We start from the raw sequence: 19,871 nt of genomic DNA, 5'->3' as shown, positions 1-19,871 counted from the left end.
AAAAAAATTACACACAAAAAATATCTTCAACACTTTTATATTTCAACAAATTCCCTAAAAATATAATAACCACATTTTTTCACTATACGTTTTTATGTTTGAATTCATATTTAAATCATCCGAAATAAAAGGCAACACATATATAAACTGGGTGAACTGTTGATATTATTCTAAAACTGGCAATTTGGAATTGACTGGAAATCGCAGAATGTTCGCATGTCTAACTTCATTTTTGATACGCACGTATGGTAATAGATTGCCAAAAACACACTCGTGTTCCATTTATGGAATAATTTGATTTGTTATATGGTACCTACGATAAATAGGTTCGTGTTGAATTTAAAGTTAAAGTACTACGAGGTAGGTAATAGATTATCGTAATGATATTGCGTTTAAGAAGGATGTAAACATTGTAAACAAAAGTTAGGTACAATATAAAACAAAAATCATATTACATACAGCACGATTATATACGACACTGAAAATTTTAATATAAAGAGTATATAAAAACTAATATATTGTTTTAGCAGGTGATCAATTAAAGATAATTTTTGATTTATATTAAAATAGTGTGTTTTTGTATTTCAGTATTTTAATTTTACCAACGTTAATGCAATAATGCCTATACAAAATATACATATACAGGGAACTACATTCTATCGATTGGATATTCCTATTATATTTAATTGCTAAAATAATATTGACTAATGACTATTACTATATCCTATAGTATATTAGTATATTGCTATACTATAAGTAGAGATTTTAAAAACAACTAAATTATTTCAACGTTTTAAATAATAACCTTATACGTTTCAAGTTTTAATCTTTGTGGTTTTGTATATACATAGTATTTATGAATATCAGAAAAAAAGTACTAAAAAGGTTAATACGTAATATGTGTATTGATAGTTACCTATTACATTTTACCTACATACTTTAAAAATGTATTAATAGTTTCATAATTTAAGTGTTCTTAATAATTTCCAACAGAATAACACGCGTTTAAAAATAATTAATTAGTTATATATTATATATGTTGGACCACTTAATTTTAATACATAAAAATAATAATAATTTACGTTTTAAAATATGTGAATTTTCTGTTTTATTGAATACCGTAGGTGTCGTATAAGTGTTAAATAATTATACATCTTATTTCAATACATACCTATATAATATAAGACCCATGACAAAATAGATTTTGTCATGATAAGACCTAAGAAATGCGTATTACGAAATATATGATGCCAACAATAATACCTCAGATTAGTATTACAACTATACAATTTTTTATGTTAATCTATTGTGCTAACACTGATAGGATATTGTTTACAGATACTTGTTATAACAAACAGTCGGCTCTAGAATGTACTGAATATCAACATCATTTAGATGTAATTTTAATAGGTGGTGGTAAATGGTTCTACGAAGATAATTCTTTACGAATACCGGATATTGCTATTAAGACATAAATTGTTGAGTGGGTTGAAAGGGTGGCCGGTCAATGGTCATGCATGATTAGGACGTGAAGGGATTAGTAGGGGAACATTTAAATAATAGGTATTTCTGATTCCTTTCAGTCGATTAGTCTCCGACATCTCCGTCTTCTGACAAATGCACCTTGGTATGTTAGTAATCATACAATCCATAAAGACCTGAACATTCCAACTCTTCACACCCTCCCTTCAATACACTATAAAAAATTTCATTCTAAAACAAATAATCATTCAAACCCGCTAATTTCTAACCTCTCCTCTAAGACTCTCCCGGATAACCCTTCCCGTCGACTAAAACGAAATTGGCCTCGTGATTTACTTCGCTAAATAATAACAAAAAAAACCCCGTTTGAAGTAGCGTCAATGGACGCACCACGCACCCTTCAGTCAAGCCTCCAAACCTAGTAAAAAAAAATACAGATTGTAAATTTATTTATATTATAAAATAATAAAAAGATATTTCTAATAATATCTATATTGTATAGTTTTATCCGTGGTAAAATAATGTAAATATGTAATACATACTATATACCCATAGCACATTTTAACATACAAAGTACGGGGCACTAGTGCCCCCCAGTGATATTTTAATGCTACCCACTGGTAGGTGATCGTGCCACGCTGCCACTGACTAATACATTCTCATAACGACCGATAGGTACCAATGTCAATTATTATGTATATAATATTATATGTATAAAGAACATAAAACTATTTTAAGCTTTCGACTCTTGTATAGTTTATCCCATACTATATAATAAACAATAATAATATTTTATTGAATGTAGAACATGTCACATGGCACATGCTCACAACTATTTTGTCGGAATTGTTTATATTATATACCTATTGATAATATAAATTATACGAATAGATATAGTGTTACTGATGTAGTACGAAAATAGTACACGTAATTTTAACGATGCTATCAATTTCTTCGGAAGTCGTCGATCATCGCCGTAAATTGAAGGTTGGGTGGGAATAAGGTGCTATATTACAACATTTCTAATTTTCTACATATTTTGAATTTTCGTCCTGTACTCCTGATGAAAGACAGGCGAGGCGACCATACACTGTATAGGTAAATTTTATACTACTTTTATACAATTGTTTAGAAGTATTCATATTTCATAGCATTGTTCTGTGATTGAAATATCAAATACTTATACTCGTCCAGGGCCGGATTGGATAGTCTCGGTCCTTCGAGAAATATTTTTCAATCGGTCCGTAATTTGCTATAAAAGCCCATATTGGACGAATTTTAGTATTAATAAATAGTAATGATCTTATCCTGTTTGTTGACTGTATACCTAGTGTATACTATTATAATATAGCTGTCATTAAAATGCTAAGTTTCTGGAATCTAAAGAGAGAAGAAGGAAACTACCTGACCCAGAGCTACACCAGAATCAAGAATTTATACAAAAAATTTTTTCCATAGATTCAAACATATAATTTTAAATTTTAACACGAATTTTTTTAAATACAGATACTGATAGAAATATCTCTGTTCTACTTATTTTATCAAAGTTTTATTATTGAAAAATCGGTTATTTTTATATAATAATAATAAGCCTATATACAACGTGTAGATGTATTTTTCAGTAGAGTACAGTTAATAAACCTATATCAAAATTGTTGAGATAGGAGAGTTGATTTTCTTTCTATGTTCTTCTGGTAGACAATTTTATTGAAGTGCCACCCAGTGAAAATTACTTAAAATATGCTCTGCATATACCTACTTACATCAAATAACAGCCATAATTTCAAAAAATTTTACGCCTAAAAAGTGGTTTGAACTAGTGTGGTGATCGAAAATAGATTTTAAAGTAACAAATATGTTACTTACTTGTATTTTAATGTAAAAGGAGTGTATTTTGATTTGCAAAACTGCGCATAGCCTTTAAGCCTTTTATATTAATGACAGCAATTATGTCGATAAACCAAACATTTCGAAATTCACAATTTTTTTTCGTGAAGGTCTTGACAGTGAAGGCGTGACACTTGTTGATATTCATTTTACCATTCAAACAATATTTTACTCAATTTTGAGGTGGATGCATTTTCGAAATTGTTCCAAATTTATTCTAGATAGCTTACGGGATCGTTAATCTATATTTTTGCCAAAAAATGATTGTAAAAATAGTGGTTTGAACTAGTGTGGTGAACGAAAATAGTTTTTAAAGTTACAATTTTTTTCTTTATATTGAGATGTTTATAGGTAGAGCATATTTTTACCTGCCAAATTACGCTTATCCTTTCATATTATCATTAAATAAGGCCCATAAAACAGATTTTAATTTTTAGGCCATTTTTATAGTTAACTGGTATATCTTTTGTACACTAACATGCTTCAAAGAAATAAGTCATAATCAAATAATCAATTAACTATTATTAACTTTAGTGTTCCATACATTACAGTGATATTTTTGTTAACATAGATACCTTACTTTAAAACTTAAATCTTTTTTATTTTATTCTGCCCTAGTTAACATATTTGCATATAAAAATATTTTATCTACAATAGTTTTTTAACTTTTATGTCGAAGAGGAGGGGGTTATAAATAGCCTTAATTTAGTAATATAGGACAAAATTAATTGCTTGTTTAACGAAGTTGTGCTTTTGTAATTAAATTAACAAGAATTTAAAATACTTAACATATATCAAATGTTTAAATTCATTTCAAAGACAATTCAATTTTCTTCTTTCATCATAGTTACATTTATATTATGATTATCGTCATTTATTTATACACACATTAAATACACAAAAACTATTTATTGACTCATTATACTTTTTTTTATTAAAAAATATTAGTGTTTGGTAACATAATCTTAATAAATAAAGAACAATCGTCACAAGGATATAATATAGGTTCATTCTGATCAATATCAACAACCATTGACTTAGGTACTAGAAACATGCCTCCACAACGACATCTGTAGGAATATACTTCTTCCACTTCATTATTTTCTAAATCACTAATATTTATAGTTTCAAAGATTGTTACTTCTGTATCAATATCACATTGTTCAATTTGCTCATCATATGTTTTTTTTAATTCAGAATCTTTAAGAACACTCCATGCTTTATTCAATTCGGCACAAGCAGCTGTTGATGATGATAAAATACTTTTATCTGGATGAAGCTTAACAAGCAATTTTCTATAATTATCCTTCAATGTTTCAAAAGGGGTGGTTTTATCACAACCTAATATTTCATATAAATTTCTTTTAACCTGAAAACAATCATATTATATTAGTTAATTTTCAATTAAATTATACATTTTTATAAGTAGTACATCAATTACTCAAGCTAGTTTAGAGAAGAGACTAATATAAACTAATATTATAAGATATGTATTGTAATCAATTATCATGTGTTAACCACATTGTTTACTATTATGTCAATGAATTAATATGGTTTTCCAAAAATAATAAAGATCATAGATCATAAAATAGTAGCTGTTAAAATAGTAATTTAGTAAACTAGAAGTAGTATATTAATAGTTTATTAATTAAGAACTAGTATTTTATTTACCTCAATGTTTTGATGATGATTCTGAATTACTTGTCTAAATGTTACAGAAATTCTAGTTCCACGACAAATAATATCATGACCATCTGCTGTGTTAATCATATCAAATTTTCTGGGTGTTATGCCATGAGTCCAATCAAACCTTGATTCACCAGACATAATTAAAAGAGATTTGGACCTAAGCAAAATACTACTATGACAGTTTCCTTTTCTGAATTCCATGACAATATCAGAATTCAATGATAGAGACAAAACATATTCGTCAAATACCCCATGAGTATCTATGTGACTTGGAATCCCTGAAAAATAAAGAAACACATAATAATTACATAAAAGCTAATCCATACCAGTGGCGCAAAAGTCCTAAAAATCTGGTAGGGCGAAAAATATTTCAAGAGACCCAATATCTTAATATTGGTAAAAATGGCATAGCATGGAGAGGAAAGTGGTCAATATGGAACAGCCCTATCCTAAATTTTCAAAATATGTTGGGCCATGGCCTGACCTAAACATAGGATTTGACGCCTCTGGTTAATACTATTGTTTGCCAAAACACAAAAGAATAAGTATACATAAACCCAAATAAAAAAAAATATTTAATGAAAAATAACTTGTAACTATTTTAAATTTAAAAACAAGATATTATGCAGATTTTTTAGTAGATAATTTATGTTTTTGAATATTTATACCTTGTCCAGGTAAATATTTATTAATAGTTATTTGATTAGGGTGCCATTTTAAACGCAAATATATAGCATTTAAAATAAATTCAAATTCTTTAGGAATTGGATCACATGAACCAAATCGTACTCCGTTATTGTCGTAATCAAATTCATATCCATAATGTTTTACTTGACGATGCTTCATTGAACCTACAAATTTAATAAAATTATAAAATTATTTACAAAATTTGAATAACTAACAGCAAAACATTTACTTGATTTGGACCAATGTTTTTTTAAATATTGTAACATAAAATGTTCTTCTTTTTCTGTAATAAAATTTTCAATAACTTCTAATCCAGGAGGGGTTGAAGTTGATATCTCTATTAATTTTGGGACTGCAATGGAAATATAATTAAATGTATTTGATATTATATTTAATACATTAATTATATATTTAATAATATATAATAATTACCTGAGACGGTATAAATCAAATAAAACAATTTTTGTTCAGGAAGACTATTTACTTTCCAATTCACTTTTTCCCATGCATTTATTGCTTCCTGTATATTGGGAAAACTAATAAAGCAATATGATTTATGAGGTAACATAATTATGCGCTCTACTTGACCATATTGAGAAAAAACTTGCAATACATCGTTTCTACTTAAACCATTCACCAAACCATAATTGCACACCATTAAATTCTAAAACAAAATAATTATTAATGAATAATTTAATGACTAATTTAATCAATTAATAATTTAAAAAGCAATCTATTCGAAAACTAATCATTTTTAATTAAAATAATACAATAAGTAAATATGAAGAAATGTACACAATTATATAATTTAACAGTAACGACATGATGGATTTTCAGGAAATATGTTTAAGAATAAGTGAAAAATGTGGAGATTAGTGTGGTCCTGAAATTGAGATCATATTTTTTAGCCAGTTAATTGACTAAATTCCAAATAATTAAAACTATTTATAGTCGAGTAGGTATTTAGTTGTACATCATAATTAATAATAAACTACATTATAAATTGTAAGTGATAAAAATAATACTTTGGTAATCAGCATAAGTTATGCTTATAAATAATATTTCATAAATGTATTACCCTAGAAGGACTTGAGCTAGCTTCAATATTCATGTCTTTCTTCAACATAGATTCATACTTTAACCTTTTCTTGCGTAACTTTTGTTCCATTTTAAGATAATAATATAATTTGTTAGTAGTTTACACAAAAAATTAAATTGGTTAAGAAAAATAATGGAAAATTAACTAGCATCAATGAATTATATATCAGTTTATTTTACACTAATCAGAGAAAAAGTACATCCTACTAAATGCTATATAATTTTCTATTGTTTAATATCAATTTATGCCACTTTAATTCTAGTAGTCCTACACTTATATATTTCCATACCCTACATCAGACGATCAATATACGAGGACATATAGGTAGACAGCGCGGTAAACAAGAAGTTTCTTATTCTTTTTCTAAAAATCTTGACTAGTGAAAAAATTAACTTTTTCTCTTATCAGTTGCCATAAATACAAAATATGTTAAATTGTTATTATTATTTTTACTTATAATCACAACGTTATCAGCTTTAAGATTATGAATCATTGAATCATGATAATAAACCATGGTTATAGCACAGTTTTTATAATCTGTGGTTATAGCATAGAATATTATAGAAGCGACATTCTGTCACCCCTCCATTTTTTTATATCGTGGCGAACTGATTGATGTTGTAAGCTTGGCGGTAAGGCAAGATGTTAGAAACGCTTTTATATCTGAAACGAACCGCTAGAGACCAGCAATAATATTGCATAGATAATAGTATAAATTATTATGTCATAGGAATCCCAACTAAAATTAATTGAACATTTTTTAGTAAAAGATTATTTTTATAATATGTACTATAAATTTTAAAACCGACTGTATGTAGATAGTCTCTACAAGTAATTTGAATTTTTAGCTTTGAAGCTTAATTATATAACGCGAATACCTTAATAAATGGATATTTTTTACTGAAAAATGTTCAATTTATTTTAGTTGGGATTTCTATATTCTATGACATAAATTATTTATTATTCAATAAATACAATTTAAAATACTTACTAACACATAATTCGCTGCCCAATGGGAATATTTGAACGAACGATCTCCAATGTATATAATTAAGTTTACCTAACTCAGCAACCCACACGTTAATATCTTCCATATATTTGGCATCACGCCTTAAAATAATATTAACATTGTCTTCTTTGACAATCTCATGTTTAAATGATGCTGGATAAATCATATTTTTAATTTTTTTATTAAATAAATCAAAATTTTATATTTTTTTTAAATTATTTTGTATTATTATTAATTATTATTTTAGAACAGTTAGGTATATCTTTGGGGATTTTTTATCCGGCGGTTTTTATTCTGGAGATTTTTTTTCCGGGGATTTTTTTTTCCTAGATTCAATGATACCATGCAACTCTGTATAGGCTCTTAAGTAGCTACATTATAAGGTGTCAAGGTAGCGAGTCCATTATTATACCGGTCTTTTCCATTTTAAAAGTTTAAAACGTTCATACAAATAAAAGGAGAACCACAATAAACGCCTACCGAATTATGAGTATGATAAGAAATACAAGATTTTAGCACATGTTGATTTTACAATTAATACGGTCGTTAATATTTCAACATACTAGTTGTTATGAATAATATGTAAATACAATTTTAATTTATTGTAAAATATTGGATTATTATGTAGAGCGAGGATTTGTATTCATTTGCGTATTTATTCTGATTGATCGTATGATCTGCTAAGTGAGCACAACATTAATTGTTTCATGACATAACGATTTAAAACATGAAACTTTGTTAGTGTATATTAGCATATTTCGTCATTTGTCTATTTTAAGGGCTTATTTTACAATTTCGATTGCATATTTCATCTTTTAATGCATATTTCGATGTTTTTTTTTGTTTTTTTTTTTGGAATTTTTTTAAATTTATACTATTTTCAATTATAATATAAGAAAAAAAAATTATATTTTTATAGTTTCGATTGTTTTGATTGATATCAAAATATAGGTAAGTACATTTATTTTAGGAGACATTTTTGATATAAATTGATTCCTTTTTTATATTATATTATGGATTAAAATTTAAAGCTACCTGAATAGTGAAAGTGGAAAAAATAAAGAAAAGTATTTTTAGTATTGTTCCATAATTTTTTTTTATAATATACCTATTGTATTAATTTAATGTTCCAAAAATGATTTTTTTATGCATATTTTTTTATTTTCCATGCATATTTTAACGTTTTAGTGCATATATTTATGCATATTTAAGATTTTTTAGCGCATATTCGATTGATTTTTAATGCATATAAATCCGCGCTCTAGTGATATGCAAGTAAAATGTACAAAATTATCAGGGGCGTATTTAAACTTACTTCTAGGGGGGGGGGGCGACTCGATTTTTTTTTAAATTCAGGCTCAACATTTTTGGTTATATTTAAATCAGGTTAATATTTGGTGTAGTTCTTTTTTAACACCTGTCTGTGTTTTGAAAGTTACACTTGTGTATTATTTAATTTTTCACTAAGTATATGGACCCGACAAAAATCCCAATTCATAGCCAAGCGTATCGTATACCAAACGCTTGAAGTTATCACAATATCACGCACCCTCGCTATGATGGTTTGACACAATGACACGTATAAAATTGAACGATTTACTTAAAAAACACGCGCACGAACGTAGTATTTTATTTTTGAATTACGACATGCGTGATGCGTATGCGTCACCGTGAAATGGATATAATATACAGTTATATGGGTACTTCCGTATTATTTTGACTTTAGGTGCACAATACTACAAAAGTGTTATCTCGACTACCAAAATATTTTCAAGACTAGGTACCTATTATGATCACATGTGTTATCTCGACTACTAGATACTATTGTATATTTGTATCTAAGTATTCTTATATTTTTATTTTTATATACATTTTTTTAAATTTTTGAAAATTAACATCACAAACAAACTTTAAAATTATTATACTACTTTGATTAAATAACAAAATCGAGGTTTCTTTTTGATTTTGAAAAACGATCAATAATGTTATTGACATCAATAATTATATCTTGATGGATATTCATTAAAACCAAACTGGTCAGTCTTTGTTGGGCCATTTGATTTCTCAGCCAAGTTTTTAACCTATGAGTAATTTGGCCCTGATACTGATAAAACATAATAATAATATAATTATACGCGTCCGTTCGTTGTTTGTCTTCAATTATTATTGTAATATGTGTTTTTGTAATATTTCTTATCACTCATTCGTATTTTATAACCATCATTTTTGTAGAAAATTAAAATTGTTAGTTAATTTGATTTCGTTTAGGCATTCGTTATAAAATGATCTACATTATAAAAAATTGAAGTGTGTATCCTACTGTATTTTAAATAATATAATAGATTCCTTAAATAAATACGGATTCAGGGGGACCATCGCCCCCTTCCAGTGGCGTATTTTGGGGGGGTGTCCTCCATGTCTTGACACCCCCCGATATTTAAAAAAAAGTCCTAATATATTGGACATTAGTGTTGTCACTTATTTTATAGTATACTATTTTTATCAAATGTAAAACTTCTTGTCAATTCCTAACATATTAATTTGTTTAAAATTAATTCAATGTCTTTTTACATTAGTAAATAATAGTAAAAATTTTGTTTTTGAGGTTCAATAAATGTTGACACCCCCCGAGAAATCACCCAAAATACGCCACTATCCCCTTCGCCCCCCCCCTAAAATACGCCCCTGAAAATTATAATATTATTACGTTACGTCATGTTTCTCCCTACCACGAACTTTATGTGACCGAAATGGGGAAATTATTATAATTTATAATATTGTCTGTATCATAGGCTCAACATAATAACTTTATTAAATATTATTATTATTATCATCATCATCATAATCTATTTACATTCTCCATCACACTGTCATGTCACTTTATTGAGCAAAAAATGGGCCATCGGTATTATAATAATATAATATATTTGTAGCCGACTGGTACCTATACACCAGTGTTTCCCAAAGTGGGCGATATCGCCCCCTTGGGGGCGCTAGACCTATCCAGGGGGGCAATGGAAGTTACAAGCTTAATTGGGGGGCATTTCATTACAAAAAGGGGGCGGTGATAGTTTCATCTGTCGTTATCGTAATAACAGAAACACCGTACGTGATCCAAATTATCTGAATTGTGTATTTTGTATTTTTAGATTAATCGTTCGTCGTCTGTCGACATTTGTCGATAATCTGTCGTTATTGCGATAACAGAAACAACGTAGGTACGTGATCTAAATTATCTGAATTATTTTTGTATTTAGTTTTTAGTACACTCGCGAATGCCGACCTTATTCGTTGTCGTTTTTATAATAATTTTTGTTAATTTGTGTATTATTTTATTTAAATTCTAAACGTTTTTCACATCATGGCATCTGAATCGAAGAAAAAATGTAGGCAGTATAATATTGAATATTTGAAGTATGGTTTTATTCAATCGCCTACAAATATAACATTACCAATGTGTCTCATTTGCCGAAAAGTATTTTCAAATGAAGCTATGAAACCATCGAGACTGCAAGAACATTTAATAAAAGTTCATGCTAATAAAAAAAATATGGATTTATTTTATTTTCAAACACTTGAAAAGAAATTTTTGAAAGAGCCGACATTGATCTTTCTTATGTACAAAAGAAATTTAGGACGAAAAGAATTTATACAGTTTCCAAATCTATCAATGGCACAAAAAAATGATGAAGATTTAATGACATATTGTCAACACCTGGAAGCACTACATTCCGATTTCAACAAACGATTTGAGGATATTCTTAAAATGAACATACCCAAATGGGTTTTAGATCCATTTTCAAATACAGAAACCATAGATTCTGCAAAATTAGAAGAAGAATTGATAGAAGTAACTACAAATGAGGAATTAAAATTAAAGTTCAAGGAAGGTTACCAAGTATTCTGGCTACAAAAGCAGATACCTATACTTTATCCTGGATTGTGGGCTGTTGTACAAAAATTTCTGATCGCATTTCCATCATCTTACTTGGTTGAACGTGGATTTAGTGCAGTAACCAATCTACTCACTAAAAAAAGACAACGGTTACAAATAACTAATCGTGGGGACTTAAGAATGCTGCTTACGAAAATCGAACCTAATATCAACGAACTTCTAGCAAAACACCAACCACATCCATCTCATTAAGATATTTTTTTTGATTTGTACCTATACATTATATATATATTTATAAACAATAAATTTAATTTTTCATTGCATACTTTTTTAACAATATTTTTTTTAAGGGGGGCGTCTGTCGGATTTTTTTTTTTGGAAGTGGGCGGTAAAGATAAAATGTTTGGGAAACACTGCTATACACAAACATGAAACAATCGTATTCGATGGTAATAAATGTCCACATTTACAAATTGGTCGTCCATGTCATGTTAGACATATTGTATTAGACCCGTTTCACATAATCACGAATTATACGCGAGTTTTTCGTACGCGTACGTATATCGATTAACATTGGTTAAGTACATACGCTTCAGGGACGGATTTAGGTATATGGTGGCCACTGGGCGGAATGCATTCTGGGGGCCCCTTACACATAAATAAGAAAATATATTTTTTTACTTATTAAATAACATTTATTATCATATTTAGTATACTACTATAGTAGTAACAATTTAACTACTTATTTAATAATAAATAATTAATCAAATCAAGTATGACTATAGTGTAAGTAATATCATCATCTAATTTATATTAGGTGTAAGTAATTAAATAAAGAATAATACAAATAATAATGTCAGGTAATTAAAATGCCTGGAACTTTTTTTAATTTCATTTGTACAAACTTATCAATAACGTTTTGAAAATTAACACCGATTACGGATGGCATAAAAACCTAATTTATCTAGATTCTTAGAGACCGTTCATTGCCAACAAAACGCGAATACATCTATTATTATAGTTAGAAAAGTTAAATTTTTGAAATGTCCAAATATAATGTTCAATATTATTTAATTATATATGTGTAAATATTAGTATTTAATATATATTTATATATTTAATAAAATATTTTTTCTGTATCCTAATTTAAATATCATAACATTGGTGGGGCCCTGAATTTGTGGGGGCCCCTAGGCTGCAGCCCACTCAGCCCTCCCCTAAATCCGGCCCTGATACGCTTTACGCACCTCTTCAGCGATGTCGAGCATTTCTTTCTTCGTAGTTGTGCGTATGAGTTTAACCAATGTGACGCCGTGTCCTACGTGATCGGCGAGTACGAATGAATTCTATTCTGACCATGCTGTTCCACCGCAGTTCGGTGCGTCCAATGCGGCGGAAAACAAGCTGTTCTGTTTTTCGCCGCCCTCGCCGGATTCACGTAGGACACGACGTAACCTGAAACGCGCGCTACGAAAATCATCCATAAAAAAAGGTCCTGATAATAATTCCCATCATTCAATCGTGAATACCACTCCGACAGCCTTATAATTTTTTCGATAAATTAATAAATACAATTAAAATTTGTGCTTAATGTATAGTATCTCTACTTGACCAATAATACCTGCAGGTATTATATTATTAATTTTTATAATATTATAAACATAATCATATAGGACATGTTCTACATCTAATCATTTGTGTATGTATATGTTTCAATAAATTGTGTATTTAATTTATTGCGTTGCATTAAAATATTTAAAATTAAAAACCGGGAATTTATAATGCTATTAACTCCTATTTTATTGAAGAGAATTGATAATTTATATATTTTAAGACTTAATCTTTATCTTTATTAATTATTTAAACGTGAGACGATTTCTTGTGACAGTTATATCTGAAGTTCTACTGGGCCGATTTTCATAATTTATTTGTCTAACAGTCTAACGCAAGCACTCGGTGTGCAGATGAGCCATCAAAAAAGAAAAGTCCAAAAAATGAATTATCTATTTTAATAATTAGAAGTGTAAAGTTTGCGGTATTGTTACATAGCGATGCGCGCGCACACACAAACACACACAATGATGTGTTCATTTACACAATACAGTATTACAAAAATAAATGATAGAAGGTATCACTAAAAAAAAATGTTCGTTGGGTCTACTAGCTTGAGATTTATTATATAGTTCTTCATACGTTTTTATTATATTTATTTAAAAAGATTTAAGATACACGATTTTTGTACAAGGATTTTAAGTTAAAATAATCATGAGAATAACACACATTGTTGTAAAACCAATCGGTACTATTCGCTTAGTTTTGAATCATATATACCATTATAATTTATAATATTACATTTCGTTCGAATACAGTTATCGACTTATCGTATATTATTCAATTATATCTTGTATTGTTTCTTTATGCTTATAATACCCACGTATCTAAATTCTAAATCATATACGCAGGGCCGCGTCCGTTTAAAATTAAAAAGACGGATGCGTCTACTGGACATTTGAAACGCCACGGTAACACGCTCGTATCAAATTGAACAATAATAATAATGTTGGTCTGTGTCTATCTAGACGCTTGGGTTATGTCATGTCATACGATCCGAGTATAGGATCGAAGTACCAGGGTCGCATAGCCAGTGTTGCTACTTTTCTTTGGTTTCGGCGGCATCGGCAGTATATTACCACAGATTATATAAAATATAATTATATAATTTATTTATATAATTTTATATAAATAATAATAAAAAAAATAAATATAAAATATAAAATATAAATATAAAAAATAATTATTATTTTATTTTATGTAATCTGTGATATTACTATTCAGTCTGTAGACGACACTCCAATTCCGTGCGACCCCCGCGTTGCCCTGCAACAGAAACCGGTTCCATTGTGTGGGGGAGGAGGGGGACTAGTTTTGGTCGTCGCTCGGCGTGTTCTCTCGCTTAACAGAATATAGTTATATCAAATACTATAGATCTATAGTATTTGGTTATATTAGTTATAATATCTCTTCCACGGTAACACTAGAGGCTAGACAGATCCTCTTTTGTAACACACGAGCCAAACATCTATGTAATACATTTTTTTTAGTAGTATTAAGTATAACCTGGGAAATTGCGGTTTTTTTAGCATTAAACACGACTATTGATCATAATTGACACGTTTCTCTTTGTTAATAGTTAATTTCCATACTTCCTTATCTCCTTACGAAGGATTATGCACGCCGATACACATCACTCGTTAACGACTGAGGCCGACCACCGAGCCATACCAATCCCCAAGCATATAAATAATACAATATATGATACCTATATTTAAATAACGATTTTATAATTTGCATATTTCCCATTTGACTTGTTGTGCCGCAGGAGCTTGTTTGAATTTAAGCTGTAAGAGATAGCTATCCTATTAATGACTTATTGTGTAATATTAAATTGTAAGTTATTTATTATACCTAGGTATTTTATTGTACGTGCAAACATCGAAGCACCTAGCTAATAGCATTGAGTATAGATAGTATACTATATACTATAGTACTATCTATACTCAATGCTAATAGCTTGGTACCATACTGGCATTTTTTGTCACCGTCTTACAAACGTACTACATTACAATTTTTAGTACATAATAATACATTTTACTCTGTAATTTTTAAAATTAGAGTGAATTATTTGTAATGTCGTGCCGTAATGGTAAAAGCAAAAGGCAATAATTAGTAGATAGGTACCTAACTATTATTATTTATTTATTTTTTCGGAACAAATATCTATACTCAATTGCCATCTAGTAGTGAAAAATGAAAATACTTGTGGTAAATATTGTAATCAAATATTATTGAAGCTCACTCTATTACCTTATCACATTATTTATTTATTCATTAATAAGTAATACAATTTCTCGAACTTCTAAATAAAATGTATTATACATTTATACCATCATGTTATATTTAGCTTAAACTTAAACTTAAAACTTCAAGAATAAATATTTTATGTTATAAACATTATATTGCCTGTGTTTAAGAATCAAAAATCTCAACACTAATTATTTCAACTTCGAAATATTTAATAATAATCTATTTTAATAAAATCGTTATGAATTTGCTTGTTTGGTCAATTATTGTTAGTTTTTATAATATGTTTTCAATCAAATTTATACCAAAGGTAAATTATGAAATATTATCAGAAATATCAATTATTAAGCAGGATATGACAAACATATAATATTGTATATTTTCCACATTCATATGATTTTATACCTATTATATTTTATTTTATTTTTTTCATAGTTTGTTATATGGTTTGCGAATATAAATAACAAACATCAAAAAATAGTGGACGAAATATCGTTATTAAAACAAGAACAATCTGAAATTTCAATTGTAAAAGAATTTGCAAAACATACAAAATTACAACGAAGAATCAACAAGTTAAATGAACAATTAAAAAACCACAGTATGTTTTAATAAATTTAAACTATATGTATTATTATATTTTAAGAATTTTTTTATATTCTAAATATTAATTTTACAGTAAGGGAAAATTCAACCAAAAATTTAAAGATCAAATTCATCTGTAAAGTGTCTTTGTACATTTTCTCCGTAAGTATATCATCAGTTTATTTTTTTAAAACTAAAATTGTATTAAGTATTTGAGATTACTACCAAATAACTTATACTGTTTTATTTTATAACATTATTTTTGTTATTGTTAATTATAAATATATAACCTGTTAATGATTATAAACTGATAATACGTCATAGATACTATTTTACTTGAATAGACAATTTTAAATTTAAAAAAATGTATAAATATTAACACATTTAGTACCAAAAATGTATTTAATAAATCTTGAATAAATAATCTTAAATTATAAATTTAATTTTGATAAATTCGCAATTTGTTGAAAAATGTAGTTTTTCATTCCCTCTTTCAATTTTTATTCTTATTGCCTCTGCTTATATGTTGAATAAATATTAAAATGCATAATATAATATATTATTATATAATATTGGGGGTGCAGTGGCCAGATAGATTTAGGTGTTGGTTGCGATGCGCACCGTTGCCGGTTTAAATCCCAGTTATGGGCCGCATTGCTTCTGGGCAGTTCACACTGTCTGGAGAGAGAGGCCGTCCTATTCCACCTAACCCATTAGAAATTTTGCAAAACCACATACGAGTGTACCAATTACATAAGTATTTTTTGTAATCAACATAAAATTAGGTATTTAATGTTTTATTTATTAAGATAATAATATTTATATTTATATAATTATTAATGAATTATTATTTTTTTTGTTTCAGATAATTTTAAATCTTCTATTTGTTTATTATAACTACAATAAAACTGTTTTGAGAGAACTTCCAACTAATTGGTTTTTACCATTATCTTGGTTAGTTCGATGGCCTTCTTCACAAGTTGGTACTATGAGTTTTGTTTTTTGGTATAGTATTACTAATTGTGTTGCTAGAGTGACCACTAATAATATACTATGATTAGAAACAAAAGTTATTTATGTTATTGCTGAGTAATGACTGATCATTGTGTAAATTATTAAGCATGTGATATTACAAAAACGCTTAATTTTGTGGACTATATAGTGACAAAATTGAAGTGTTTAGGATTTGTTTGGTAAATATTGTAATTTGATATCCAGTTTGTTTAACTTGTATATTTCTATTATTGTTCCATTATTTATTTCCATATTTGTTTTCAATTTTTCAACTAAAATCTATTCTTGAATCAAAGAAAAATATATTTTATAGGGTGTTAATACAATTTCTAATGTTGATGTTTCAACACTATTTTTTGATTATTGGATAAATAGGTATTATAATTTAAAAGTTTAAACAAACAATTTTTTTTAAATTTATTAAATTGGTTTTCTCTTGTCCTTTAGAATATCATTAAATTCCATTTTTTAAATGGTAAATTTATTATGTTATCACTTAATTTTTTCTACCTTAATCGAACTATCAATAATAATGATAACTTTTAATTATTCCGCTTCAGTTATTGAAAAATTGTGACATAAAGATTCTTTAATTTGTGATATATTGATTATTTGTTCATGATACATTCTAACTTTAGAAAATGGTGATATGCTTTGCAACTTTTAATAGCCTGAAGATAAAAACTAAAATGTTCTGTAATCATTTAAAATTAATTCTCAATCTCTTGAACCTTTATACTCTAATCAGTCTATTGTATCTAAAATCTACTAATCCCCAATTCCCATCAATAACTGTTTTTTACTGAATAGTAAATGCTTCTCAATTCTCATCAGTATTTTTGTCAATTAATTTCTTTCACACTATTGCACATTGATTACTACTTTGTTCCTTTTTGTACTGTTCCAATTATCATTTTTATTCTCCTTTTAATGAAAAATAGATCTGTCATGTATGAATTTGATTTTAATTAAATGCTGATTGTTATTTAAACAATAATTGAAAAATATTGAACCTCAATAAAAACTATATTTATAAATTATATTTACTATATTATAATTGTATTAAAAAAAAAATCATAAATATATTTTCAATGTTTACTTATAAGTTATTAAGTTATCAAAATATTGCAATAATATTTTAGTAATATTGTTTTGTATGGTACCTACCTATTGGTTTTTATTATTGTGTTTTCTATTATTATATTATGTTATATTTTGGTTTATATATTTATTTATTCAATACACTAATGTTCAGAATAAGGTAAACAAATATAAATTTTATAATCACTTAAACTAAACTGTGATAAATATATTTGATAGTTGTTGAGAAAATTTAATTTGAAAAATTATTTTTACAATAGTTAATATTTTATTAATTATGGTCTAACATTGTCCTTGATGATCTTATATCATATATGGATAAAAATAATCATCATATATTTCGGCGTTAAGTCTCAAGATATGTTAAAGCAATTAATGGTCAAATGTTCTAGGGTAGTGTTTCCCAAAGTGTGTTCAGCGGAACCCTAAGGTTCTGTCAGATGTATGTGATGTCTGAAACATTTTTTGTAGTACTGGTTTTTTTAGAAAAAATGGGGTTGAGTTGGAAGTAAAGACATTAGGGTTCCGCAAAACACATACTATTTCCTAAGGATTCTGTGATCCTAAAAGTTTGGGAACTGTTGCTCTAGGGACATGTTGACATGTTGTGGAGAAAAGGAAGGGAGCATAGCTCAGATTTTTTAGTAGGTGTCGAATGGGCCTGTGTAAAAGGTGCTAAAATTAAAATTTAATGTTCGTTGCATATGAAAATGTAATTGAGCAAAGACGGTCTATACTCTATAGCCCTATATTACTAATTTTTTAAATAATATTATATTTTATATAAAGTATTCAATTTTAATTTTACTGTAGGTTGAATTATTAATCTTTTCCAAAATTACTCCATTTGAAAATTCCACAGAGTAATATAAAATATAATATATATTAATTAATTATGTACTTAAAAGGCTTTATGTTGAATGATTTTTTGGTTACACTATGAGAAACCTTATTTTCAATCTTGCAATCCTTAGCTTTAAAAATTGACATAAACTACTTACAAAAAAATTTAAAAATTTAGCTATTTTGATGTATTTTTTTTGAAAAATTTTGTTTTCTATAAACAGAAATAAGATTATATATTTATATATCATGTAGATTATTTATTTACTTATTTACGCCTTTAAACATGGTAATGGTGGAATAAAACAGTTACAATTTAATATTAAAGTTTAATTAAAATATATTGTTAAATTTAAATATTCATTTTCTATCAAAAATCTTTATCTTAATTATTAATTTCATGACACCCTGTATTATGCAGATTGTTGACTCATTTAGAAGCTTTTTTTGTACCAGACTGTTTGGATGTTGTGTTCCGTTTAACATACTGTTTGAAAAAATGTGTTCAATGTTCAAACCACTTTTTGAAGTTTTCAATGTTTATCTCATCATGTTTCTATTAGATTCAAAACACAGCAAGCCACCAAGCAGAACATTTTTTATCTGAGCATAGTCAAACCTTTTCCTTTAGATTTATCATCACTAGTTAAAAATCATTTGTTGAATACATCATGCTTTGATTCTATGGTTGTACCATAGTTTAATTCCAAAGCAACACA

At 27.6% G+C, this 19,871-nt stretch overlaps 3 protein-coding genes across 6 annotated transcripts; 2 read left to right on the top strand and 1 right to left on the bottom strand.

The window, feature by feature from the left end:
* Positions 1-4,276: 4,276 nt before the first annotated feature.
* LOC107161557 (tRNA (carboxymethyluridine(34)-5-O)-methyltransferase alkbh8-like) lies at positions 4,277-7,263 on the bottom strand. 3 transcript variants are annotated; one of them, XM_089221216.1, is made up of 7 exons: positions 6,824-7,263; positions 6,329-6,409; positions 6,178-6,265; positions 5,975-6,097; positions 5,727-5,909; positions 5,041-5,336; positions 4,277-4,738 (listed from the first exon to the last, which is right to left on the bottom strand). In XM_089221216.1, exons 1-7 carry the CDS (start codon positions 6,911-6,913, stop codon positions 4,304-4,306), a joined length of 1,296 nt encoding a protein of 431 aa, XP_089077342.1. In that variant the 5' UTR covers positions 6,914-7,263; the 3' UTR covers positions 4,277-4,303. The 3 variants fall into 3 exon arrangements, with proteins under 3 accessions (XP_089077342.1, XP_015363491.2, XP_015363492.2); XM_015508005.2 differs by having other exon boundaries at positions 6,178-6,409; XM_015508006.2 differs by having other exon boundaries at positions 6,178-6,409; positions 7,134-7,260.
* Positions 7,264-10,885: 3,622 nt separating this feature from the next.
* On the top strand, positions 10,886-12,073 carry LOC149058411 (protein ZBED8L-like). 2 transcript variants are annotated; one of them, XM_089219834.1, is made up of 2 exons: positions 10,886-11,071; positions 11,481-12,073. In XM_089219834.1, exon 2 carries the CDS (start codon positions 11,524-11,526, stop codon positions 11,998-12,000), a length of 477 nt encoding a protein of 158 aa, XP_089075960.1. In that variant the 5' UTR covers positions 10,886-11,071; positions 11,481-11,523; the 3' UTR covers positions 12,001-12,073. The 2 variants fall into 2 exon arrangements, with proteins under 2 accessions (XP_089075960.1, XP_089075959.1); XM_089219833.1 differs by lacking the exon at positions 10,886-11,071 and having other exon boundaries at positions 11,132-12,073.
* A 3,581-nt stretch (positions 12,074-15,654) lies between these two features.
* On the top strand, positions 15,655-18,425 carry LOC107161540 (guided entry of tail-anchored proteins factor 1-like). Its single transcript, XM_089221532.1, has 4 exons — positions 15,655-15,919; positions 16,045-16,210; positions 16,289-16,356; positions 17,060-18,425. Exons 1-4 carry the CDS (start codon positions 15,851-15,853, stop codon positions 17,249-17,251), a joined length of 495 nt encoding a protein of 164 aa, XP_089077658.1. The 5' UTR covers positions 15,655-15,850; the 3' UTR covers positions 17,252-18,425.
* The last annotated feature ends 1,446 nt before the right edge of the window (positions 18,426-19,871 follow it).

Source organism: Diuraphis noxia, unplaced genomic scaffold (genome assembly GCF_037042655.1).
Source record: "Diuraphis noxia isolate RWA-SAM2 unplaced genomic scaffold, SU_Dnox_SAM2 contig0002, whole genome shotgun sequence".
In the NCBI taxonomy this organism is placed as follows: Eukaryota; Metazoa; Arthropoda; class Insecta; order Hemiptera; family Aphididae; genus Diuraphis; species Diuraphis noxia.
This window is presented reverse-complemented; position numbering and strand designations above follow the sequence as displayed.